Source organism: Ziziphus jujuba, chromosome 9 (assembly GCF_031755915.1).
Source record: "Ziziphus jujuba cultivar Dongzao chromosome 9, ASM3175591v1".
In the NCBI taxonomy this organism is placed as follows: domain Eukaryota; kingdom Viridiplantae; phylum Streptophyta; class Magnoliopsida; order Rosales; family Rhamnaceae; genus Ziziphus; species Ziziphus jujuba.
Genome location: NC_083387.1, coordinates 26,377,304 through 26,404,003, shown reverse-complemented (window position 1 = coordinate 26,404,003; position 26,700 = coordinate 26,377,304). Strand labels below are relative to the sequence as shown.

General features: G+C 35.7%; 1 protein-coding gene across 2 annotated transcripts; it reads right to left on the bottom strand.

Annotated features, from left to right (window-relative positions):
* Positions 1–6,614: 6,614 nt before the first annotated feature.
* On the bottom strand, positions 6,615–8,372 carry LOC112488864 (protein VACUOLELESS GAMETOPHYTES). Of its 2 annotated transcripts, XM_025077180.3 has the most exons (3): positions 7,723–8,372; positions 7,136–7,242; positions 6,615–6,839 (listed from the first exon to the last, which is right to left on the bottom strand). In XM_025077180.3, the coding sequence occupies exons 1-3, from the start codon at positions 8,243–8,245 to the stop codon at positions 6,615–6,617; spliced, it is 855 nt and encodes a 284-aa protein (XP_024932948.3). In that variant the 5' UTR covers positions 8,246–8,372. The 2 variants fall into 2 exon arrangements, with proteins under 2 accessions (XP_024932948.3, XP_024932947.3); XM_025077179.3 differs by having other exon boundaries at positions 7,136–8,372.
* Between the last annotated feature and the right edge of the window lie 18,328 nt (positions 8,373–26,700).

Genomic DNA, 26,700 nt, shown 5'->3' with positions numbered 1-26,700 from the left:
TAGCACTAAAGGATGCTGATGAAGAGGGTGTTGAATCTCCATTATCTCTATCTTAAATTTTCAGAATAATGATCAGAGAGATGGAGATGATAAAGACGATCGATGATGATAATGATGAGGCAATATATATATAGGAGCTATATATATATATATATATATATTTGGAGGTCATATGCATATGGAATAAGCAACAGGAGTACTTAATAAGCTAAAGGTTTAGATTTGGTGGGATATTTATCCTTAATTAAAAATGGTAAAGGCATTTGGAGATATCTTTAGGAAGGGTAAAGAAATCAAGAACAATGTTGCAATGAAGGAAAGAGAAAGACCAAGGACAAGAGCCTCTTAATTCATACGATTTTTTTTTAATTTTTTTTTTATCAAGGTTATAGGAGCTATCATTTATAATATTATAGTTTATTAAATTATTGCTGGGGTTGGATTGGCTTTAACTAATAATGTCTAGAGGTCCGGTACTGGACTTGCGATGGGATCGATGAGATATCCTTGAAAATGGTAAAGGCATTTGTAGATGTCTTTTGCGGAAGGTTAAAGACATTAAGAACAATATCAAATTAATTAAATATTGACATACATATATATGGAATCTGAGTTGGAGTTGGTATAGGTAGCCAATCCACAAATGCCATGTTTTCTTGATAGAATTACCACATTGAAATAATGCTAATTTAGCAAAATTATATATATATATATATATATACATATTAAAATAACGCTAATTTAAACACCTTAAGGCCATCCTCACCATTTTCATTTAGAGTCCTTCTTTTTCCTTTTTTGAAGAAGGAGAGAGGAACAAATCAACTATTACACTTGAGACAGAGGTGATAGAATATATATATTGTGTCGGGATCTATCATGATACCATTCATTGGATTGACCCGTTAATCACTTACTTAGCAATTTAGTTGACAAGTGAAATCGATTTTGTTGACATGCGAAATTGTTTTAGTGGTATGTGCCTTGTACCTACACACAGTTAGACTAATTATCTTCTTTTTTCCAAAAAAACAAATATTATTTATTATTATGAATCATTTTTTTGAGGCTCTTACCATATTGACTATAGTTTTAATATAAAAACTTGTTTCAAGGACATCGTACTTCATTCTAAAAAGATGAAGTCCGGCCTAACTGAGTGAATTCAAAAGAAAATAATAATTGGAAATTTTGATTATTTAAAAAAATATTCACATAATTAATCGGAATGGTGAAAGAAAAGTCAAGAAACTATGCTAGACAATTTAATGCAAGTTAAACAATTGTAAAAGTAAATGATAAATCTGATGAAGATTAATAGCTGTCCACTCGATGTCGGTTTACGAAAGCCTTCCCAAGCATCATATTAGCTTATATGCCCAATTAGCCACATGTCAAAAGCCCAAAAAAATTGAGAGCTTATGTACATTAGCTAGACATGCAAGCTGTCCTATTAATTAGCTGTCCTTATGAGCTGTAGAAGTAAAAAATCAATTTTACTTCTTATAAAATTGACTATAAATGCCTACACAAAGGCATAAGTGATTCACTTGCTATGCAGACAAAGATGTAGATGTGAGATGCAAAATTAGAGCTCCGTTTCTATATTCATTTGTACTCAAATCAATTAAATCAATATATTAATTATTTTCTTATACTTTTTTTTTCCTTTTTTTTTTTTTCAAGAAAAAATATAATTTTCTTTCATACTATTCCATATATATATATATATATATCATGCATTTTCTATCAAGACTATTTCTATTATACTCTGTAAGAAATTTATTTTTTTAATTGTGTAACCGCTGTATCAAAGCAATCATATATTTATCATTCTAACAATAAACCTTTGACCACAATCTTTCACACGAACAGGAAGCCTAGCTTAAACACTCTTTTATAAAGTTGGATTTCTCAAAATTCCTATATTTTTCATGATAGTCTTTTTACATTCTATATTGGTATTTAACTAAGTTTAGATTTGACATAGTCATAAGTAAAACATATAATGATAAAAAGAAATGTACCCACCAATATGCCTCATATGTTACTTAAAGAATAGAAATATATCTGTAATTTTGGAACAGTATTATTCTTTTTGATGATCTAAAATCAAAATACAAAAATGTATATGAGCAAAGAATATTGATTTATGAACGATTAAAAGCAAGCTTCTTTATCTCAATTGTTAACTTAATGGTTAAAACATTTACTTAATAGCTAGGTTTAGAAAATATCAACCAATTCGTAGCCTGTTGCGATATAAAAGTGTTGGATGTCAAAATGCATTTTCATTTAGCATGAGTTCCATGGTTAGTTTTTGCATTTATTTGCAAAAACAAAAGCCAATATATATATATATATATAAATTCAAAATAAACAAATTAAGGTCCATACTCTATCTCTTTACTCTATTTATTTACATAAATATGAAATTTCTACAATAAATGTTTTACATTATTAATCTTTCATTCGATGCGGAAGTTCAAACTGATTTTACATAAAGTCAGAGGTGATCGGTAAAGCAAATGTCCTAGTGTAATTATGATTACTTTTATTTTTTAATCTTCACATTTACACTATGTTTTATCCAATGGGTTGACAAACCAACCTTCTCTAAATGAGCTACATACTACTAAGAAGACATAGAAGTAGTGTGAGATCCCATATTGGTTGGAAATAGGAACGAAGCATGCCTTATAAGAGAGTGTTGATACCTTTCCCTTGAGAGATCTTCCTGTGAGAAAGCAAAGCCGTGAGGTGGTGAGCCAAAGCAGACAATATCTTGGTTGGGCCTGGGAGATCTAGTCCAGTGGGACTGGCAGGTGAAGGGGTGGGATTCTTAACCATTGAGAGGCCTTTTAAAACCATGCGGGCGGGGTCTAAAGCGGACAATATCTCATGCGGGTGGACTGGGTTGTTACAGTTGGTATCAGAGCCAGACCCAGATTGATGTACCAGCAAGGACGCTGGGCTCCAAGGGGAAAGGGGAACGAAACGAAACATGCCTCATAAGAGGGTGTTGATACATTTTCCTTAAGAGGCCTTTCTGTGAGGAAGCAAAGTCGTGAGGTGGTGAGCCAAAGCGGACAATATCTCGGAGGTGGTGAGCCAAAGCGGACAATATCTCGGTTGGGCCTGGATGGTCCGAAACAGTGGGACTAACAGGTGAAGGGGTGAGACTCTTAACCACTAAGAGGCCTTTTAAAACTATGATGGGAAGAAGTCGTTATCTTATTTCATTTTCTCGTGGGGTTTGCTTTTCCCTTCTTCTATCTTTTCTTTTTTTTTTTCTTCTTGTAGCTCTACCATGTGGTGGCCTTCGTCATCTTCCACAGTTTTGCCACCACGCACCAAAGCTGGAAGTGGACGATGAGTAGGGGCCGCCACTAATTGGAGTTAGAAGAATAGAAAAAATTATTGACAAGGAGATGGAATAAGAGAAAAATAAATCCTAGGAGCAAAATGAACTTGGAAGGGGCCTCTTGTTTTTTATTTTTTATTTTTTGTTTGTGTGTGTGTGTGTGTGTTAGGCCCCTTGTTTAATTTAATCGCATTATCTTATGAAACGACCTCTGCTGGTGGAATTATGGCATGCATATGCTGGACCACTTTGTGAAGAGAAGCATGTTTATTACTTTCCACAGGGTCACATGGAATAGGAATGTTGAAGTCAGAGTGCACATCTCAGCATTTAGAATTTCATATACTTGTCATGGATTTTTCAACCCTAGTTTTTGCTAACTTAAATATCCCGCGTGGATGTTTCTTTAGTTTTATATTTTTGTTGCATCACTACCTGTAATAGCATCTCCTCTGCTGTAGGAAGGGGCAGGGGGCCAAAATTGCATGTTCACATAAGGAGTGATAGTAAATGAATCTTGTTTGGGTATTATGTTTTTGAATGATATGATTTGGTATGATTTATAGTTTAAATTGTTAAGTTTGAAAATTAGATGACTACGATATGATACATGTAAAGTTACCATCAATTTTAAATTATTAATCGTTTAAGCTAATAGGAAGTGCACAGAAATGTGTATCAAGTCAACACAATAGACGCCCAGCAGTAATTTAGAACACTCAATCGATCAACCCTTTTTGAAAAGGTTCTGTCTTGGCCTTGGCCATGGGTTCTTCAACTCCACCCCCTCCTTTGATTGTGTGATTAATTGTATTTCTGGATACTTTCCATCTTAATGTGAAAAGATTAGTCTGACCATGAACTTCTCTCTGGTTACAAAGAGGGGTGTATATATATATATATATATATATATATATGTGTGTGTGCGAGTGTTAAGAAAATTGCTTTTGAGAGAGATGATAATATAAGGACTAATATAGGATATTTTAAACTAAAAAGGATACTGAAAGGCATTTGGAAATATGTGTTTGAAAGGGTTTAGACATCAAAATTTATAATGCTTAGTAAAGAGGCAAAGTTAAGTCCAAGGGAACAAGGTTTCTTAGATTCTTTTAGGTATTGAAATAATTCCGTATGAGTGATGGGCTTCAAATAAAGTTCGAACAACAAAAATCCCCCCTTTTTTATTTTTCTTTATTTATTTATTTATATTTTTTTTTGGAATAAACAAAAATCCCCCATTAATTATATTCATTCATCTTAAAAATCACCATCATCTTGATAACAAATGAAAGGAATAACCATTTGTCAAGTAATTAATTAGATTTTTTTATTATATTATTATACCATTCCTATTAAACCAAATTATTTACGCACGATTTATCATCAAACTTATCTATAGTTTGTTCCTTACTATACTGATTCTATTTCGAGAGGAAAATATTATTTTTATTCCAAAAAAAATAAAAATTGGCACTTATGTTTTGGAGAAACTATTTTATAATTGGTTGCCGTTGCAAAAATTATAATAATCACAATATGTTTACAGAACAATATGTGTTGGCAACATCTTAGTCATAGGTTAAGGGATTCGTTTTTAAGTATACTTCATGGTCCCAAATTTAAAATAAGTGCTTATTTTTCCTCAAATACCATGCCAAAGTAAATATTATTTAAAGAAAAAAAGGGATTTGAAAAGAGCCATGAAAAAAAAAAATCTATAAGAAAACAAGAGCATTCATATAAGAAAAGAAAAACAGAGTAAACAACAATCAAGAACAGAGGGCCAAAGAAATAGACTAGAACTGGCTCATGACTAGTATTTTTCTATTATCATATCATTCTGTAAACATCAAAATATGTACCTAATTGACAATGATGAAGTGATAAAATTTCAACCAAACAATAAACAAAAAATAAAGAAAAAAAATTTATCAACTTCAAAACAAACTGTCTCTAGCAATCTTAAAAACAGAGTAAACAACAGTCAAGAACAGAGAGCCAGAGAGCCAGAGATCCAGAGATATAGACTAGAATTAACTCAGGACTAATATGCAGCACAATATCATTCCATATACATCAAAATAAGTGTCCAATTGACAATAATGGAGAAATCCCAAACAAGGAAAAAAAAATTATGATAAAATAAACCATACAGCAATCTGTCTTCAATTTATCAGCCTTACATAGACTCTTTCATCAAGTTTGATTTGCCAAAACTCCTATTATTTTCTCTCTAATTGTCCCTATATTTCTTATTTCTCTCCAATTTACCTTCAAGCTGTATGATCTTTTGGTCTAGCTTCTTCAAAATTCATTTTCATATCTACTAGCTTGAATACCAAAGTAAGCGTGAAAACTTCTTTTAATCTGACGAATATAAACTCGATTTTGAAGTCTGTATCTCTAACATAACCTAAGGATACGAATCTTTAAGAAGATGTTTAGTGACATCTACTAATAAAAAAGCATGGCTTTCCACTTTGCATTGCCTTGTTCTACAATTTTTGTTAATGTTTACATAAATACACACGTACACATGTATTCGATCTTACATACATTTAATTTATAGACAAATTTGTGCTAATAACCAACAATGAGTCAGAATAAATCATCTCCCACAATCTTATACTTCGATATCAAATTCTCACTGTCTTCCTTAAACTTGGTTGTATTTTTATATCTTTCACAAAGCTTTTCATGATCTTTTTTACATTTCTCCATCTCAGTTACTATCCCTTGAATCTTTTTTTGCAAATCCGTAATTTTTTCATCAACACGTTTTTTATCTTCATCTATAACTCTCTCTGCTTCAAAAACAAGGTAAGAAGGCAAAATGCGTTCTATACAAGAACGAACAAAGCTGATTTTAAAGCCATTAGACTCCAGGATTTCCAGACGTAAAAACCAATCTTTAAGATGATTTTGAGTAACATCCACCAGCAAAGTTTTACGCAGGCTATGAATGAGTCCACATAAGAGGTAAAACGCCATGCTCTTCATTGCTGTACTTAACTTCGACTCATCTCCACCACTAACATCTCCATACTTAGCAAGCAAGTCCTTGAGAATGTGAGCCAAGTTGTGAGTTACCTTATAATTCCCAACATTGACAATTTTTACCTTCAAGTCATCAGCTGTTAATTGAAACCTTCTTGATGAATAATTCGAATTCTGAAGCAAATTGATAAACTCTTGGATGTTATCTTTAACTTCAACTGGTTGATGCATTTCTGATGAACTATATGTTTTATAATCTACTAACACTAAGTGCAAATCGTCCAATTCTTTTCGATAACTCGGAAACTAAATCCATCAAGGTCATGGAAGCCTTACCTTGTTCCCCCACCAAGGCACTTTCCTCTTTCTCTTTGTCTAGCACTAAATTTTTCTCCATTATTTCTGTGTCAAGCTCATTTTGTCCCACAATTCTCAGTTCTACATCTTTTAATTCTCCCTTCAATACACGTAAAACCTGATAGGAGATTGACCCAAAAAAAAAAAAAAAAAATGTTCATAATTCAAGGATAGATCAATATCATATTAATTGTAAAAGATTATTAAACAGTAGTAACGAATGAAGGATATTATTCAGGGTGACATAATTATGAGTTAAATCTATAATTTTGCAAAGAAAATAATATTTGTAAAATATAGATTTTCCCTATCTCTCTATTTTTATGCATATTTGCTAGTGAATTCGACAATATTACCAAAATAGTAATTGGGATAATAACTTAAAATGGGTTATGAAAATTGCTAAAACTATACCTCGGATATCACACATTGGACATGAGCAACATACTTGCATCCTTCACAATAATAAACACAAAGTCGTGGATCTCTTTCCTTTTCACAAGAATCACAGTAGTATTCACCTGAATCATCTTCAATCAATGAATCAACGAGAGTGAGAGGGTGAATATGGCATTTGTGTTTTATGACGGATGGCAATGGACCACAAAGTAAGTGGAGATTGAACTGACATGGAACGCAACGCAATACGTGGTTTCTACTCCAATTAAATTCACTTAAGTCACCCATGGAATATTGTTTACAATAAGCATCATCAGCATCACAACTAGTACGGGAATAAAATTTCCATACATAGTTAACATAGCAAAGAAGATGGTCATGCCCTTGATATCTTATGCAAGGTCTCAGAAAAGTACATCTTATACACACATTAACGTCACACTCCTTACATCGAAAATTGAACCTATAACAACAATCTCTCCCGCAAGAAGAACAATCAAGTATGCCATATGAAAAATGAAGGAAAAGACGATGTTTTGGATGAAAAGGGTGCATTATATCTCTAGAAAAATTAGTACATGATTTGTGAACAGAAAACTCACATATTTTGCAATAATAATAATACGTTGAGCTACCAAATCGAGATGGTGATTCACATACACAGCAAGCAGAAAATGATAATCCATCTTCTTTTTCAACAAGGTCCATTGGTTGTAGATGACAAAGAGGTCGAGTTTGATCATCATAGCATGTTATGGTGGGTGCCAAAGCGCATTCAATATCCAACTTCAAATTGTACTCAATACATGAGTATGAATAATATTCTTCTCTCAATGGGTTTAGAAAATTGCTATCATGTGGATAGCAAAAGGCACATGTAAAAGACCCTATAATACACCAGGACAAGGGGTGTTGAGGGTGAAAGGGGTGATTGATTTTGGGTGGCATTGTTACAGCACAATGATAATGGAGGTGATAGCCACAGTGAAAACAAGAATAAAAAGAACCTCTCACGATAGCGTATCCGCATTTGTTGCAGTGGAGGAGGGAAGCAAGCTCATGACGATTATGCATGGTATGATTTAGGACCAAAGGATGATCATGACTTGACGCCGGAGTATCCATTTCTGATCTCCGTAATTTTGATCTCAATGATCTCTAGAGACAAATATGAAAATTCATTTCCATAGTATATATATCTATATATTGATTAGCTATCATAATGGTTTTCCTGGATTAATTGCTTCAAGAGATGGTAAGGAACAAAACTGCAAGATATATATATATATATATATATATATATGCACACACATATAATATTTATTACCCTTACCGTTGTCGTTTAGCTTATGCTAGGCACTATTACAGCTCTATTTGGTATAACTTTTACTTCTTCTTTTGCTCTTGCAAAAATTCTTTCTTAGGAAGCCTCTCATTGGCTTTAATTAGAATTGCTTGTGAAGAGCAAAAGCATTTTCTTAAAATTTGTCAAACACTCCAAAAAGCAACTCATGTGAAATCGAGTGACAGGATACCCAGTAGAAAGTTATGTGTTTATATTCTTTTCTGCATAAACACTCACGAAAAATTCTTTTCCTTTCTTTTTTGTTTCTTTACGTTTCTTTTCTTTTTCGACCTTAGTTCTCTTTTCTTTTCAAGATTGGTTTCAGACCATCAAGTTAAGCTAAATTAGAATAAATCATTCATTACATAATTATCCACAATCAAGTACAATTTAAATTAAGAATCACCAGAAGAGGTGGCTAAATAATGAGAACAAGTACGTGTCATATATTCAACTTTGGACAATAAGTCTGAAGAAATGGCCAAAAATTGAAGACAAAAATAAATAAATAAATTGTATTTCGGTTTCATCCACGATCTCAAAATTTGTAATCCTAAATTAGTATTTTTTATTTTTTTTTTCCCCACAGATGCAATGCCAGTTTTTTTTTTTTTTTCCCCAAGATTGAAGGGGGACAAACAAAAAAGTTATGCAGAAAAAAAAAAAAAGATAAAAGATAAAAAGTGAACTAAACATGTCAATTTCGGATTGATCCATTTAATTTAAAATTAAATTGATCTATTTAACTAAACGTGTCAATTAATGTATTAATTCGACCCCATACAATTATAACCCATTTAAATTATAACTTTAATATATTAAATTTACCATTAATAATACATTAGTTATTACTAAATTTCAAACTGATTTAAGGTTGTATTATTAATTTTCTTTTATTAATTCAAAATAAAAAACAAATCTATTAAAATAATATTTATTTACTTAAATATAATATATTTAATACATACATGGATTTATGAACATAAAAAATAAATAAATAAATAAATATGTCTAAGAGTATTGGACATGTAGAAAATTAAAAATATAATTATTAATAAAGCTTTTTTTATATTATTTTTAGAGTAGTGGTATTAGATTTATTATGTATATAAATGTATCTATATTTAACTATTACATGAGATTGTTATATTATTATATCATATGCTATATTATTGCAAATTTGTAACTCCAATTATATAGTTTTACATATATATTTTAATTTTGGATTAATTAACGACTAAATTATTTTTATTTTATATGAAATAATTAATTTTAATAAGTAATTTATTTAATTAGATAAATTTTATATAAATAGGTTAATCTTGCGTAAATAGATCACTTTTGTGTAAACAGATCAATTTTGTATTGTATTCGGGTTGAAGATTTCCAACAAAATTAATAAACGGGTTGGGTTGGGTTGAATAATCGGACACGATTAGTAAATGGATTGACACGAATATGACATGATAACACGAATTAATACTTTTTTTTTTATATTCTTTAACTTGAAAAAATAATGTTTGTTTCCCAAAAAAAAAATTAAAATTTAATTAATTTTATTATCTGTAATATCTTATTTTATAATTAAAAATTACCTTATTTTTTATTTTCTTTTTGGCAATAGAGTGGTAACTAGGGGTGACAATTCGTGCTTCCGTGTCATGTTTATGTCAATCCGTTTATTAATAGTATGAAATTTCTCAATTCAATCTCGAATCGTGTATTAATCGTGTCAGAAATTTTTAACCCAAATATGACCAGTTTAATAAACATGTAACATGGCACAACCCGTATAACCCATTTATTAAATTGTCAACATGATTCCTTTACACAAAATTGATCCCTTTACACGAAATTAACACATTTACATGAAATTGACCCATTTTCTTCTTTCTAACACCACTGTGTGATGGCCCTACTCATCCTCCACACTTTTGGCTTCCAACTCCAATACGTGGTGGCCGTACTCATCCTTTGGTATGTTTTCTTCTTCTGTTGTTTCCAGCAGCTCCACAATGTGGTGCTTATTAAACTCTTCAACATCCTTTAGCTCTAAAGATTCTACGTCAAGTCCATGTGCAGATACATCTTTTTCTGTTGTGCTACAAATAGTTTGACGTAGAATATGGAGCTAGGGGAGGTCGAAGGATCTAGCGGGCAACACGTTGTGGAGGTGCTGGAAGGGCTGAAGAAGAAAACCTGACAAAGGATGAGGAGGGCCACCACACAGTGGAGCAGAAAGACGAAATTGTGCAGGATGAGTAGGTCTACCACACAGTAGATCTAGAAGAAAAAATACACAAGAACATGGAAGAAAATGGTTTAGAACAATAGCATTTACAGAATCTAAAGTACAAGGACATTAATCCCAAATACATGAAATGAAAAACAATATTTGGGAGCAAATATATTAGATACAAAATTTTAAGAAGATGATGTTTGTTGACATCCACTAATAAATTACGTGGCTTTCCACTTTGCGTTATCTTCTTCTACAATTTTGATTCATGTTTACATACAGAAACATGTATTCGATTGTACATATATTTATTTTATAAAAAATCTGTGCCCATAACCGACAATGAGTCAGAACAAATCATCTCCCACAATCTAATACTTAGATATCAAACTCTCACGGTTGTTTCTTTATGACTTTTACAAAGCTTTTCAAGATTTTTTTTGTGTTTAAATTCTCCATCTCAGCTATTATCCCTTGAATCTTTTTTAGCAAATCTGCAATTTTTTCATCAACACGGTTTTTTATCTTCATCTATAACTCTCTCTTCTTCAAAAACAAGTTAAGAAAACAAAATTCGTTCTAGATGAGAATGAAAAAAGTCAATTTTTAAACCATTCGACTCCAGAATGTTCAGGCTTAAAAGCCAATCTTTAAGAAGATTTTCAGTGACATCCAACAGCATAGTTTTACGCAGGTTATGAACGAGTCCACATAAGAGGTAAAATGCCATGCTCTTCATTTATATGCTTAACTTCAATTCATCACCGCATTCACATAAGAAAAAATCTAGCAATCACATAAGAAAAGAAAAACAGAGTATACAACAATCAAGAACAGAGAAACAAAGAAATAGACTAGAATTGGCTCATGACTAGTATTTCTTCTATTAAGATATCATTCTATTAACATCAAAATATGTACCTAATTGACAATGATGAAGTGATAAAATTTCTACCAAACAATAAACAAAAAAAGAAAGAAAAAAGAAATATCAACTTCAAAACAAACCATCTCTAGCAATCTTAAAAATAGAGTAAACAACAATCAAGAACAGAGAGCCAGAGAGCCAGAGATATAGACTAGAATTAACTCACGACCAATATGCATTACAGTATCATTCTATAAACAACAAAATAAGTGTCCAATTGACAATGACGGAGAAATACCAAACAAGGAAAAAAAATTATGATCAAATAAACGATACAGCAGTCTGTCTTCAATTTATCAGCCTTACATAGACACTCTTTCATTAAGTTCGATTTGCCAAAACTCCTATTATTTTCTCTATAACTAGCTAAAGGCCATTTTTTTCCCTAGTATATGTGTTACAATTTCAGCAACACAAACATTCAAGAAATTACATAATAAACTAGATCAAAACACCACAGAATTTACGAGGTTCGATTAAAGATTGAATCTACGTCCTCGGAGCTCCACAAGGAGTTCAAATGCACTATAACTGAATGCGTTTTACAGCTTATCTAGTTCTCTTTCTTTGTTTTAGAAGCTCCACCTAAAACCCATATACCAGACCCAAAATCCCCTTGTACAACCTTTCTCACCTCACAACTCTCACCCAAGAGAATACTAAAGAGAAAAAACTTAAAGGGAAAGAGAAAGAGAACTTAAATTATATTAACATCAAAGAAAACGGTTGCTGCAGAACTGTTGCTGCTGTAGAACTATTGCTGCATATCTCTATTGCTGTTAGGACTCTTGGAAAGCCTTTACGTGACTGCCAGCTTCTCTTTAAACCACCAAGCCAAAACTCACAGTTTTGTTTAATGATATAAGGTTGAAACGACGTAGTTTTGATGACAGCAACTATGTAGAAAAATAACTCCAGCTTTGACTTCTTTGAATCACATAACCAACAATATGGAACTGGGGCCATTCCAGCAGAATTATCTAAGACAACTCTTCAATCAATATTCAACTCTAAGAGCAAAATGACTCTTTGATGGCCCATATACTAGATGGAATGGACAAAAAGAGAGAAGCAGCCATGATTCATCTCAGCCAATATCATAGTGTGGCTGCACCATACTACAAAACTAGAGTAAAGCTAAGACAATTTTGAGTTGGGGATTTAGTGTTTTGAAAAGTATTCCATAATTTTCTAGGAATTGACTCTGAAAAACTAGAACCAAATTGGGATTGTCCATATCGAATCACTTAATAGCTCGACTGGAGCCTACAAACTCGAAAAATTAAAAGGAACAGAGATCGCACATAATTGGAATTTAGAATATCTCAAGAAATATTATGCTGCTTAACTTGCAATATTGTTTAATTCGCTTTACGTAGCATTTCATTCCTTTTGTTTTGGTTTTTCTTCTTTTTTTTCCCCCCACCCAATCTGAGGGGGCTAGTGGTGCCTTCGTATTCTACTCATTTTTGCTTCAAACTTTCATTTTTTTTTTTTGGGTGAAAAATCAAACTTTCAAATTTTAATCAAAAAAAGTCATTTTATTAATTCCACATCTTGTTCAAATTTTACCATTGATTAATTTTTCAGGATATACTAAATCCAAAACGAGAAAAGTATAGCTGCATTATTATTTCTTGTTATTTTCAATCACAGAAACATATTTCTTAGCATCTATGATGGCAAACAACATTATTTGATATCCACAGTTGAATTGAATTCCCATGATTTGAGGGTATGTGTAACACCCCGTCCCAAACCACATCGGAATTCGTGCACGTTGATCGAGTGGTCAAAAGTTGACCTTTTGTTCCAGTTGAAATTTTGAGTTGAAGAGGGTACCGTGGCGAAGTGCATGATGCCCCGAGTTCGTAGACTAGTAGCACGTCAAAAACGGAGCTACGGTTTGAAAGTTATGGACAAAACAAGTCGAGGTGCAAACTGTCCAGAAGGTGCCGGAAGTTGACTTTTTATCGTTGTATAATTTTGCTTTGACTTTTGTATGGTTGTAAAGTACTCGTCGATACGAGTTCATAGACTAGCGGCACGCTTAAATCGGACATCTGGTTAAAAAGTTATAGATGTGTGAAGTTTGCCGGATACCGTAATATTTTATTATATCTGGCTTAAGTGCACAGTAATGCCACGTGTCGTCACCTGATTGGTCCACGTGGGTGAACAGTATCACCCACGGTGGCTTTTATTTGGCAAAAATATCTGGGAGGAGAGAGAAAGAGGCAGAGGAGAGAGAGAGAGAGAGAGAGAGAGAAACAACCGGCCGCCGGAATCGACAAATTTTCCGGTCGATTCTTGCTACACCCGCCGGCCAGATGGGAACCCCTCCCCATTTTTGACCAAACCCCAAAATTTCACGACCGCCGGTCGCCGGACGCGCCCAGATCGAGCCGTTTGACTCCTTTCCGGCCATTTTCAGGCCACACGCGCCATCCACCCCTCACCACCTCCTCATTTTCGGCCAGCCCACCAAATTTCACGGCCACCGGACCTCCGACGCACCGGGATCGGAGCGTTTTCCGGCGAGGCACCGAAAACCTTCAAACCCCGATTTCTTCGCCGTCCGGCCTCCATTTGCCTCACCGCCGGTCCCGTTGGAACCCTCTCCCCTTGATCTACAAAACCCTTAAAAATCTCAGCCAACGGCCCCGCATGCGCCGCCGCCGGCGATGGTTGCAGTGACCGCGGCGGCTCGCCGGAAGTCACTGTTCCGGCGAGTACCCAGTTGCACCGCCGGTCCCTCTCCACTGATTCCGACCCCCTGAATCCAAATCTGGGGTCCTTTTCCCCCAATTCGCGATGGATTGAAAGGATCAAAGAGTTGAATCTCGAAAGCTTTCCGGCGAGATTTCGGCCACCACCAGTCCGATCTCCGGGAAGTAAGACCGGATTTGTAATCCTCGTCGCTCAAGCTTCGATTCGGTATATTACTCGTCAACTTTGGTTGTCGTTTGTGTTCGCTCCCCGGGTACCCATTTGGGAGTTACCCGATTAAAATATTAATATATTTGGTTTGGTGTATTGTGGATGTTTTAGGTGCACGTGCGAGTAGTGGAGTCGATCCTGCAGAGGATCTTGATTGAGATACGTGCTTAAGGTGAGTGACCCACCTTCAAATTAATTTCGGAAATTAAATTTGTGAATATTTTGTGTGAATTGAATATTTGAAATTTATATTCTATGTGTCAAATATTTAATTGATTTATTGTGGAAATTATTGGTGGATTTATTTTGATTAAAGAAAATATGCATTATATAAATTTATGCCGTGTGAAAATTATTTTATGGTATTGAGAATTTTGTAATTCAATTATATATGAAATTCTTATGGTTTTAACATTTTTTGGGCATGATTTGATTTTCAAATATTTCAAGGAAAATATTTGTTTATGTTGGTGACTTCAATTTTTATAAGTATGCCCCTGGAATATTATGTGATTTAATTTATTATATTTCAAAAATATTTATGCTATTGGCAAAAATTGAATATTTAAATTGGTAGATTTGAGAGCTGGTGGATTTGAAAATTATGGAATTTATGCGATGAATTTATGACGATGATTATAAAGGAATTGTGGGAAATTTACGGATTTAATTGGATGGAATAAACCCGTTATGTTATGGAAAATTTGAGATTTTGAGATATAAAATAAATATCTGGATTTTATGATTTTTAGATGCACCATACACGTACTGGTGTTCTGTTTATATGTGATATGGTTAGTGTGCACACGGATGTGATTAGCTCGCAGGTGGGTGTGAGTAGCGCTCAGGTGATTTTATGGGGTTGACTTGTGGTTACCATCGGATGAGGGTAGGCCGCCCCTCCATGGCCGGGACATCTGTTTGCAGCGGTGCGGTGGGACGCCACACGACCGTATGCCGGTTTCTCTCTATAACCTCCTGTCTAGCGGTACCTTGGGACGCTGGGTACTGTTGACGCCACTGGTATATAGTGGGTGCATCAAGTGATTTTCAGAACTGGGATTTTAAAATAAATATTTTGAAATTGTATTGGAATTAAAAATATAATTAATACTGCTTTTGGTATTTATTCGAATGGGGATTTTAAATTGGTTTAATTTTCCCTTTACTTAATTATTCAATAAATTAATTTCTTTTAATTATAAATTTTTGGATGCTTGACTTATTATATTTTATTTGACATTCATTTGAATGAATTGATGTCTTGGTTTTTGGGGAATACGAATAAAGGGTTTTGTGAAAAGGTTTTAAAAGGGAAACTTTTCCAACCGAGAGAATTGTAAGGGTTTTGAGAGAAATTATTATTTGCAATTAATTATTATTTATATACTTTATTACCGTGGTATTATAATTGTATAGTAGATAGGGTCACTCACTGAGATGATTAGCATCTCATATTTTTAAATTCCATTCCTCTAGGTACCAGATTTGTCGGTATTCATCCGGAGCGGACTTGATCTCCATCGCTGTCTTAGTTCGAGAAGTACCCTGTTCTTCATTTATTGAAATTGTAATATTTCTTTCATCCATGTTGTATTCTATACTTAGTAGTACTTCATGAAGCTCTGTATACTGTCTCGGACATTTATGTATTATTTATGCACTGGGTTACTGTTATTAATTTGGAGTGTTGCAAATTTGTGGAATCAATTTGTAGTATTGTGGGAGGAATAAGGGGATGAATATAGAAGTGTGTTTTCAGTGCAGGAAATTTTTGGTTAGTCCTACCCTTAGGGGAGGTGCTGCCGGATTTTCCATTGGAAGGTTCGGTGGTATTTCCCTAGGATCAGGGCTTATCTAGGGTTCTGGGGAGGAATTCTGGATGGGTCCTAACAGTATGTCTCGCTACAAATTGACCAGTAGCAGCTGAAAATCCAATTGTGACCCATTGAGGAAGAACCTCCTTCAAATCAATTTGATATGACAAACTGGTAGTCTCTTTCAATTCTGCACTAGCTTTAAATTTCCAATTGACACTCAAATTCTTTGTAGCAGCGTTTTGTGCAATCGATGCATTGATGTTATCTCCGCTATGTGAGCTAGCATTCCAAGGACTGTAGACAGCAGAAGTGAGTGAATTTTTGTTGATTGCAACATGCTCAACTGGAGGATCCCATTCTGGATTTGGAAATATGTCAAACTGAAAACAACTTAAGAAAATTGAAATGTAATGCTTAATTATTATTCAATAAAAACTGGGTATAAATACCCTATTACAGATAAGAAGGGAGGTACAACGATAGAAACAAAATAATATTTAAAATACATGATGAAGCCTAAATACACATGATAAGGATATACAAGACAAACAACATGAAAAGGTTTAGTTAACTACACAGCTGTACATGAGAATCACTAATATGCCCCCCCTCAAACTTGGTGGCGGTCTTGGAAGAACACCAAGTTTGGAATGTAAAAACTCAAGTCTCTGTCGTGGTAATGATTTTGTAAGACCATCAGCAAGCTGGTCCTTGCTGCTAACATGAGACACCCGAAGTAAGCCTTCTGTAACTTTGTCTCTAACAAAGTGAAAATCAATTCCCACGTGTTTCATCTTAGAGTGAAAGACAGGATTAGCAGCCACATATGTAGTGCTAATGTTATCATAGTAGACAGTTGGAGAGGTTGGAAGACGAACCTTAAGTTCACGAAGAAGTGAAACTAACCACCATAACTTAGAGGTCGTATTTGCCACGACCCTATACTCTGCTTCAGTGGATGAACGGGAGATAGACCGTTGTTTTTTAGAGGACCAATATATAGGATTGCCACCTAAAAAGATGATATAACCAGTAGTAGAAGTGCGGTCATCTCTATTGCTAGCCCAATCGGCATCGGAATAAGCATGAAGACAAGAAGAAATATTACAGCGCAAGAATAACCCATATGAGTTGGTTCCTTTTAAGTAGAGGATCAGACGCTTTACAGCTCACCAATGGGTTTCAGTTGGGCAATGCATAAATTGAGATAGCTTATTTACTGCATAGCCAATATCTGGATATGTAAAAGATAGATATTGTAAACTCTCTACCACTTGACGATACTGGGTAACATTAGTGGTTTGGGACCCATCATAGAGAGTTAGAGCTTGAGCCGTCGACATAGGAGAAGCCATTGGTTTTGCTGCGGTCATGTTAGTTTTCTCTAAAAGATCAAGGATATATTTGTGTTGACTGAGAAATAAACCGTGTGTGTTAGGCAGAACTTCAACCCCTAAAAAATAGTTTAAGTCTCCCAAATCTTTTAAAGAAAATTTGTTAGAGAGAGATCGGACAAACTTTTGTAGTGTGGAGGAGTTGTTGCCCGTAAGAATGATGTCATCAACATAAACCAAAAGATAAAGAAGATGAGTGTCCTTGTTATACATGAACAGAGAAGCATCATAATGAGACCGTGTAAAGCCAAAGGAAATAAGGAAAGCCTTAAGTTCATTGTACCACGCTCTGGGTGGTTGTTTTAAGCCATATATAGCTTTCTTGAGGCGATAAACATGAGACGGTTTAGAAGCATCAACAAATCCAAGAGGTTGGGATATGTAAACTTCTTCATGTAAAATACCATTTAGGAAGGCATTATTAATATCCAATTGCTTAAGAGGCCAATTTTGAGACAGGGCAATACTAAGAACAAGACGAACTATTGTTGGCTTGATTACTGGACTGAAAGTGTCAGAACAATCAAGGTCAGGTTCGTTGATGAAAACCCTTCGCGACAAGCCGAGCATTGTATTTATGGATTGAACCATCCGAATTTCTTTTAATGTGGAAAACCCATCTCCACCGAACAACATTCTTGGCAGTAGAATGTGGAACAAGGTCCCATGTGGCATTGCATAAGAGGGCATTAAATTCCATAAACATAGCAGTATGTAACACCCCGTCCCGAACCATGTCGGAATTTTTGCATGTTGACCGAGGTTGACTGTTGACTGTTGAGTTTCACCGTTGACCAAAGGGGTCAAAAGTTGACTTTTAGTTCCTGTTGGAATTCTAGGTTGACTGAGGTACCGTTACGAAGTACACGTTGGCACGAGTTCATAGACTAGTAGCACATTGAAAACGGAGCTATGGTTTGAAAGTTATGAGCAAAACAAATTGAGGTCCAAACTGTCCAAAGGGTGCCGGAGTTGACTTTTTATTTATGGGGAAATAAGCTTTGACTCATGCATGCTTGTGAAGTTCTCGTCAATACGAGTCCATAGACTAGCGGCACGTCCGATTTGGACATGTGGTTTGAAAGTTATGGACCTGTAGAGTTTTTCAAATATTGTATTATTTTAATATTATTTTTAAACGCGTAACGATGTGCCACGTGTGACTTAATAAATATGACCATGTGTGACCATGTTGAGATGCCACATGTCAACCATGCTTATTACCAAATTATTTTATAGTTATTTTATGTAATAATATTATTTTTTTAATATTATTTAATTATTTTTATTTTATTTTATTTTCCCTTTTCTTTTTCTTTTCTTCTCCCCACGTGGGGAAAAAGGGGCAGGGACATGGGAGGAATTCTTTTTCTTTCTTTTTCTTCTTCTTCTTCCTTCTTCTTCCTCTTTCTTCTTCCTTCTCCTTCATTTTCTCTCCCTCCGGCCGTCCCTCTCTCTCCCGTGTTTATCTTTCTCCGGCCACCATAAGCTACACGCACCGGCCATAGACGTAGCCCAGCCGCCGGTGAGCTCACTAGCCAAATTTGGTGACCGACCGACCGGCGACGCGCCCAGATCAAGCCGGTGAAGTCGCGGTGGCGGGTTGAATTTTTTTCGGTGATCTCGCCGTTTCCGGCCAGCCCAGTCCAAATTGCCACCCCTCTCCCCCTATTTTGGGTCCTCTGAGTTCAAATATGGCCTCCAATTTCCAAAATTTGAATCAGTTTGCGAGATACGAGTAGATCAAAACCGGTCGAAGCCTTCCGGCCACCTCCGCAGAATTGGGGTCGATGGAGACCGGTAATGCGATCCTCGTTCCACGAGCTTCGATTCGGTATATTATTTGACCATTTTGGTTAACGTTTGTGTTTAACCCCCCGGGTACCGGGTATTATTTACCCGAATAAAATATTAATTTATTTGACTGTGTGTGAATTGTGTTCTAGGAGCGCGGGTGAGTCGTGGAATTGATCCCATGGTGGATCATGGGTTAATTGCGTGCTCCAGGTGAGTGACCCACCTTTGAAAATATTTTTGGGGTAATTAATTATATTTATGTCATGTTAATTTGATATCTGTAATTTATGTTCATGTGGTGGAATTTAAATATAATCGGGAAAAATATTATTTTATATATATATTTACCCATTAATGCTAAACAAAATTTTGGGTTGTTAAGAAATTCCCGATTATTATTTTATTGTGATTTAGTGGTATTTATTACACATGAGCAAGTATTTTCAGTAATTAATTGTGTCTGGATTTTATATTATTTTGGGCATAATTGGTTTGAATATTTTAAGAAAATTATTTGTGTAAATTGGTGGTTTCGAATTTTATAATTATGCCCGTGGTGTTTTATTTGTTGAACCTCGTATTACGAGAAAATTTTTGTTTTATTGGTTATCGATGTTTTCGTACCGGGTTTGTTAAATGGAAATATGTGGGATGGTAAATTTGAAATTGGTATATTTCCCACGATAATTTTGAAAAACGGTACGGTTATAATTAATTTAGTAATTATTTTAGACGCACTCATACAGTATTGGTGTTCTAGTATATATATGTGGTTAGCGCGCAAGTATTATGTCTCCCGTGAGTTGCCATTGGACCGAGGGAAGGCAAGTCTTATATATTGTGCATCAGCCGGCCCCCCTTCTTGGCCGGGATGACGGTTTCAGCAGCGGTACTATCGGGACGCTGAAGTGCCATTTGCAAGTTTCTCTCTTTAATCTCCCTGCCAGTCGGTGCTCGGGACGCTGGGTATCGGAGGGCATCACTGGTATATGGTATGGTGCGTCAAGTACAAATTTTTCGGATAGAAATTTCAAACCCCAAAGAGCACAAAAAGTATTTATTATAATTTATTTCATTTTATTTATATTTGGGGTATTTAATTATTTATTTATTCGTTGTTTATTAAATTAATTGATCCTTTGGTTTTTGGAAAATACGAATAGCGGGTTTTGCGAAAATGTTTTAAAAGGGGAACATTTCCAACAGAGTAAATAGTGAGGGTTTGAGAGAAAGTATTACCTTCAAATGGTTATTATTTATTTATTTAATTGTTGGTATTAATTAAATTCCTTTATCTGTTATATTATAAATATTAAAGGTGTTCAGTAGATAGGGTTACTCACTGAGATGATTAGCATCTCACGTTTTTAAATTCCGTTCCCCTAGGTCCAGGTTAGGAGATGTTGATCGTCCGGGGCGAGCCCGACGTCTCAGTTCGTTGCCGAAAGTCCAAGAAGTATTTCTTCCCTTTTTCCTCTCTATCTTGTATTGCTTCCTTATCTGTCATTTTATTAATTCCACATTTATTTGAATAATGCTCTGTATACTGTATTGGACATGTAGTTGTTATTTATGCACTGAGTTGCTGTTATTTATTTTGAAGTGCTGTAATTTGTGGAATCAATTTGTAGTAACGTGGGAGGAATAAGGGGATCTATATAGAAGTGTGTTTTCAGTGCAGGTAATTTTTGGTAAGTCCTACTCTTAGGAGAGGTGCTGCCGGATTTTTCGTTGGAAGGTTCGGTGGTATTTCCCTGAGATCAGGGCTTGTCTAGGGTTCGGGGGAGGAATTCTGGATGGGTCCTGACAAGCACGCCATTCATCAATCAACTGTTGTACAATTGGTGATGGGGACCGAACTGGTGGAGATGCAGGAGGTGCGCGGGAAGGAAGGTCATGGGATGGAACAACATTATGTGGAGTTGCTTCACATGAAGAGGTGTTGCATCCAGGAATAGTAGGACCTTGGAAGGAGGCATGGGAGGTGGGGCCCATGGTGGCATTTTGAAAATTGGAGGATGAGTGAGACGTATGAGGGGAGGAGAGTGTGGGAGTGGTGGGTAGATGTGAATGATGTGGATGAATAGTATGGACATGTTGAAAAGTGGAGGGTGAGAGAGACGTATAAGAGGAGGAGAGTGTGGGAGTGGTAAGTAGGTGTGAATGATGTGGATGAATAGTATGGACATGTTGAAAAGTGGAGGGGGGAATTGACGCAGGAGATGAGGAGAGTGAAGGAGTGGTAGGTAGATGTAATTGATTTAGATGAATAGTATTTGAAGTAGAAAAGGAGTTAGGTAGAAGAGGAATGAAATTGTGAGGAGAAGTAGGCAGGATAAGTGCTGCAGTATTTGTGGAATTAATGAGGCTGACCGATTTGGTAGACAAAGAAGAATAAGGAAAAATGGATTCTATGAACCTAACATGTCTGGAGATAAATATTTTATCCTGAAAAGGGTCAAAGCAATGGTACCCACTTTGAGTGGGTAAGTAGCCAAGAAAAATGCAAGGTCCAGAGGAAGACTCTAATTTGTGATGCATATATGGCTTTAACCAAGGGATACAGAGACACCCAAAAGCCTTAAGACGAGTGTAGTTGGGTGGTTTTTGAAAATTTTTTTGAAAAGGAGAAATATTATGAAGAGTAGGTTTGGGTAATCTATTAATGAGATAGACTGCAGTGGTGAAAGCATAGGTCCAGAATTTACTTGGTAGACCGGCTTGAGTGAGAAGAGACAGACCAGTTTCCCTAATATGTCTATGTCAACGTTCAGTAAAACCATTTTGTTTTGGTGTATATGGAATGGTGAGAAAGAGTGATGCAATGTGTAGTAAAAAATGGTTTTAATTTCAGGAACTCTCCACCATTATCTGAATATATTGATGTAATACGGGTTTGAAAAAAATTTTCAACAATATTTTTAAATTTTATGAAGATAAAGGAGACATCAAATTTGGACTTAAATGGAAATAACCAAGAATATTGGGTAAAATGTTCAACAAATAAAACATAATATTTAAATCCATCATAAGAACAGACAGAAGTCGGTCCCCAAACATCAGTATATAATAACTGGAGAGGCTTTGAACCTGACATAGACGAAATTCCAAAGGGAATTTTATGAGATTTATTACATAAACAAGAAGTGCAATGGAATTTATTAAAAGAAGAAACAGGCAATGTTTGTACAGACACTAGATGATGAAGAATCCTATGAGATGGACGTCCTAGATGATGATGCCACTCTTGAAAAGAAGCAGACTGGCTGAGAAGTGCGGTTGGAGATGGAGACAAATAGTAGGAGGAAGATGGCCACTGATAGGTTCCACCTCTATGCGGTCCTTTTAGGAGTACTATTCCCGTCTGCAAATCCTTCACAAGAAAACAATTTGATAAGAATTCCACAGAAACATTATTAGTTTTGCATAATTTTGAAACTAAAAGTAAGTTCCTAGTCATGGTGGGAACACAAAAAACATCAGACAGGAAGAGCTTTTTTGTCAAGATCCGTCCAAAATTCCTCACCGGAATCCTAGACAAGGTCTGATCCTAGGAAAACCCTACCAGACCCTCCAATGGAAAATCCGACAGAACCTCCCCTAAGGGTTGGACTTACCACAAATTTCCTGCACTGAAAACATACTTCTATATTCATCCCCTTATTCCTCCCACAATACTACAAATTGATTCTACAAATTTACAGCACTTCACATGAATAACAGTAATCCAGTGCATAATTAATACATAAATGTCTAGGACAGTATACAGAGCTTCATGAAGTACTATTGAGTATAGAATACAACAGGGATGAAAGAGGTGATACAATTGAAATAAACGAATACAAAGGTACTTCTCGAGCTACGATAGCGGCGGAGATTTGGTTCGCTCCGGAAGAACGTCTACCACCCCTTGCATCTAAGGGAATGGAATTTAAAAATGTGAGATGCTAATTATCTCAGTGAGTGACCCTATCTACTGAACACTTTTAATATTAATTATATAACAAACAAAGGAATTTAATTAATACCGGAGATTAAATAGATAAATAAATAAATAATAACATTGGAAAGTAATAACTTCTCTCAAAACCCTCACTATTCACTCCATTGGAAATGTTCCCTTTTTAAAACATTTTCATAAAACTCGATATTCATATTTTCCGAAAACCAAGGGATCAAACAACTTAATAAACAATAGATAAATACCCCAAATATAAATAAAATGTAATAAAATATAATAAATAATTTTTTGAACACTTTGGGGTTTGAAATTTCCATCCGAAAATTTATACTTGACGCACCACACCATATACCAGTGATGCCCTCCGATACCCAATGTCCCGAGCACCGACCGACGGGGAGATTAAAGAGTGAAACTTGCATACGGCACTTCGGCGTCCCGACAGTACCACTGCTAAAACCATCATCCCGGCCAAGGAGGGGGGCGGCTATGTGCACTATATAAAACTTGCCTGCCCTCGGTACAATAGCAACTCACGGGAGACATAATAACTTGCGCGCTAACCACATATACATTGGAACACCAATACTGTATGAGTGCGTCTAAAATAATTATTATCGTACCGATTTTTCAAAAATTACCGTGGAAAATATACCAGTTTTCAATTTCATCATCCCACATATTTTCCTTTAACATACCGGTACAAAACCATCGATAACAATATAAAAAATAATTTTTCTCGAATCACAAAATCCATCAAATAATATTCCACGGGCATAATTATAAAATTTAAACCTCCAATTAAACAAATATTTTTCTTAAAATATTTAAACCAATTATCCCCAAAAATAATATAAAAATCTAAACACAATTAATTAATGAAAATACTTTGCTCATGTGTAATAAATACAATTAAATCACAATAAAATAAAATTCAAGGTTTTTGAATAACCCAAAATTTACGTTTAGTACCAACAAACATATACGCACTTATGAAATAAAATTTTCCACAATTATAATTAAATTGCACCACATGAGCATAATTTTAAATATCAATTAAACACCAACTAAATATAATTAATTATCCCAAAAATATTTTTAAAGGTGGGTCACTCACCTTAAGCACGTATATCACCCAAGATCCTCCGCAGGATCAACTCCACTACCCACACATGCTCCTAAAACATCTATACTACACCAAACCAAATATATTAATATTTTAATCGAGTAACACCCAAATGGGTACCCGGGGAGCGAACACAAACGACAACAAAAAATTACAAGTAATATACTGAATCGAAACTTGAGTGATGAGGATTACAAATCCGGTCTCACTTCCCGGGGATCGGACCTGAGGTGGCCAGAATCTCGTCGGAAAGCTTTCGAGATTCAACTCTTCGATTCTCCCAAACAGTCGCGAATTGGAGGAAAAAGAAGCCGGATTTGGATTCAGGGAGTCAAAATTAGTGGAGAGGGATCGGAGACGGGACTAGGTACTCGCCAGAACAGGAAGTTCTCCGGCGAGCCGTCGCGATCATCGGCAACCGTCACTGCCGGCGGCGCGTACGGTGGTTGATGGCCGTGAAATTTTGGGGTTTGGCCGAGAATGAGGAGGCACTCCTGTCTGGCCGGCGCGTGTAGCAAGAATCGGCTGGAAAATTTGACAACTTCGGTGGCCGGCGATTCTCTCTCTCTCTCTCTCTCTTTCTCTCTCCTCCCCTGTCATTTTTGCCAAATAAAAGCCACCATGGGTGACACTGTTCACCCACGTGGACCAATTAGGTGTCGACACATGGCCGATATAATAAAATATTACGGTATCCGGCAAACTTCACACGTCCATAACTTTTTAACCAGATGTCCAATTTAAGCGTGCCACTAGTCTATGAACTCGTATCGACGAGTACCTTACAACCATACAAAAGTCAAAATAAAATTATACAACGATAAAAAGTCAACTCCCGGTACCTTTTGGACAGTTTGCACCTCGACTTGTTTTGCCCATAACTTTTAAACCGTAGCTCCGTTTTTGACATGCTACCAGTCTACGAACTCCTGGCATCATGCACTTCACCATGGTACCATGGTCAACTAGAAATTCCAACTAGAACAAAAAGTCAACTTTTGACCCACTCGATCAATGGTCAACCTCGATCAACGTGCAAAAATTCTGACATGGTTTGGGACGAGGTGTTACATTTTTATTTGGAGTGAGTAGAAGAGATGTGCCTGTATGTGTAATGGGAAGCTTATTACCATTCCCAACAATAATTTCATCAGTGCCATCATATTCAGAGTGAATGGCTAAGTTTTGCAAATCATTTGCCACATGATGGGAGGCACCCGAATGAAGCAACCAGTTTGGTGAAGAAGGTGGTGTGGGTAGAAGACCATCATTTGAGGAAGCTCTTGAACAAAACGCTTGTGGAGGGGACGGTCTAGAACTATACCGCTGTTGCTGAGAGGTATTCGATAACTGGTGACGGAAGGAAGGACAATATTTGGCCAAATGTCCCTGTTGGTCACATGGTTGACATTTTCCCCTATAATTACCAGGTCTTCTGAAGTGTGTGGGTTGACCAAAGAAGTGGTGTCTCGAATTGGTGGGAGAACCGAAGAAGGTTTGTCTTGGATTGACAGTGGAGCCAGACAATTGTGTGGTTGGTCTTGTGTTGGAGAGAAAATTTTTTCTTTATTGTTTCCCTATGCGATTGGCCATGTGTGCTGTGATAGAGGTGTCATCAGTTGAAGACTCAGATCGACGCAAATATGTGGCATGCTCTACTAGTTGTTCATATAATTCAGCAAAAGTGATCGAAATGTCTCGGGTGCGTAACACTGCAGAGATATCCTTTAGATTAGAGGATAAACCATTAATAATATATAAAATTACTTCATCATTATCAATTGGACTCCCAAGAAATGCATAATCATCAGCTGCTCCTTTAATATTCTATAGATATTCAGGGACAAATCGTGTCCCTTGTGGGCAAATCAAACGTTCACGAAGCCTAAGCATATGAGAACATGAGGGTCTAGCAAATGAGACAGCCAGTGTTGACTATATGTCCTTTGAAGTTTTGCAGGTTGCAACTAGATGAGAAACATCACTGGAAGGAGAGGCCAAAATTGCTCCAAGTATGAGCTTGTCTTGCC

Coding starts and splice junctions, on each gene's coding strand:
- LOC112488864 (XM_025077179.3), bottom strand. CDS start 8,245: ATGGATACTCCGGCGTCAAGTCATGATCATCCTTTGGTCCTAAATCAT. Junction 6,840..7,135: donor TCCAATGTGTGATATCCGAG/GTATAGTTTTAG, acceptor ATCTCCTATCAG/GTTTTACGTGTATTGAAGGG.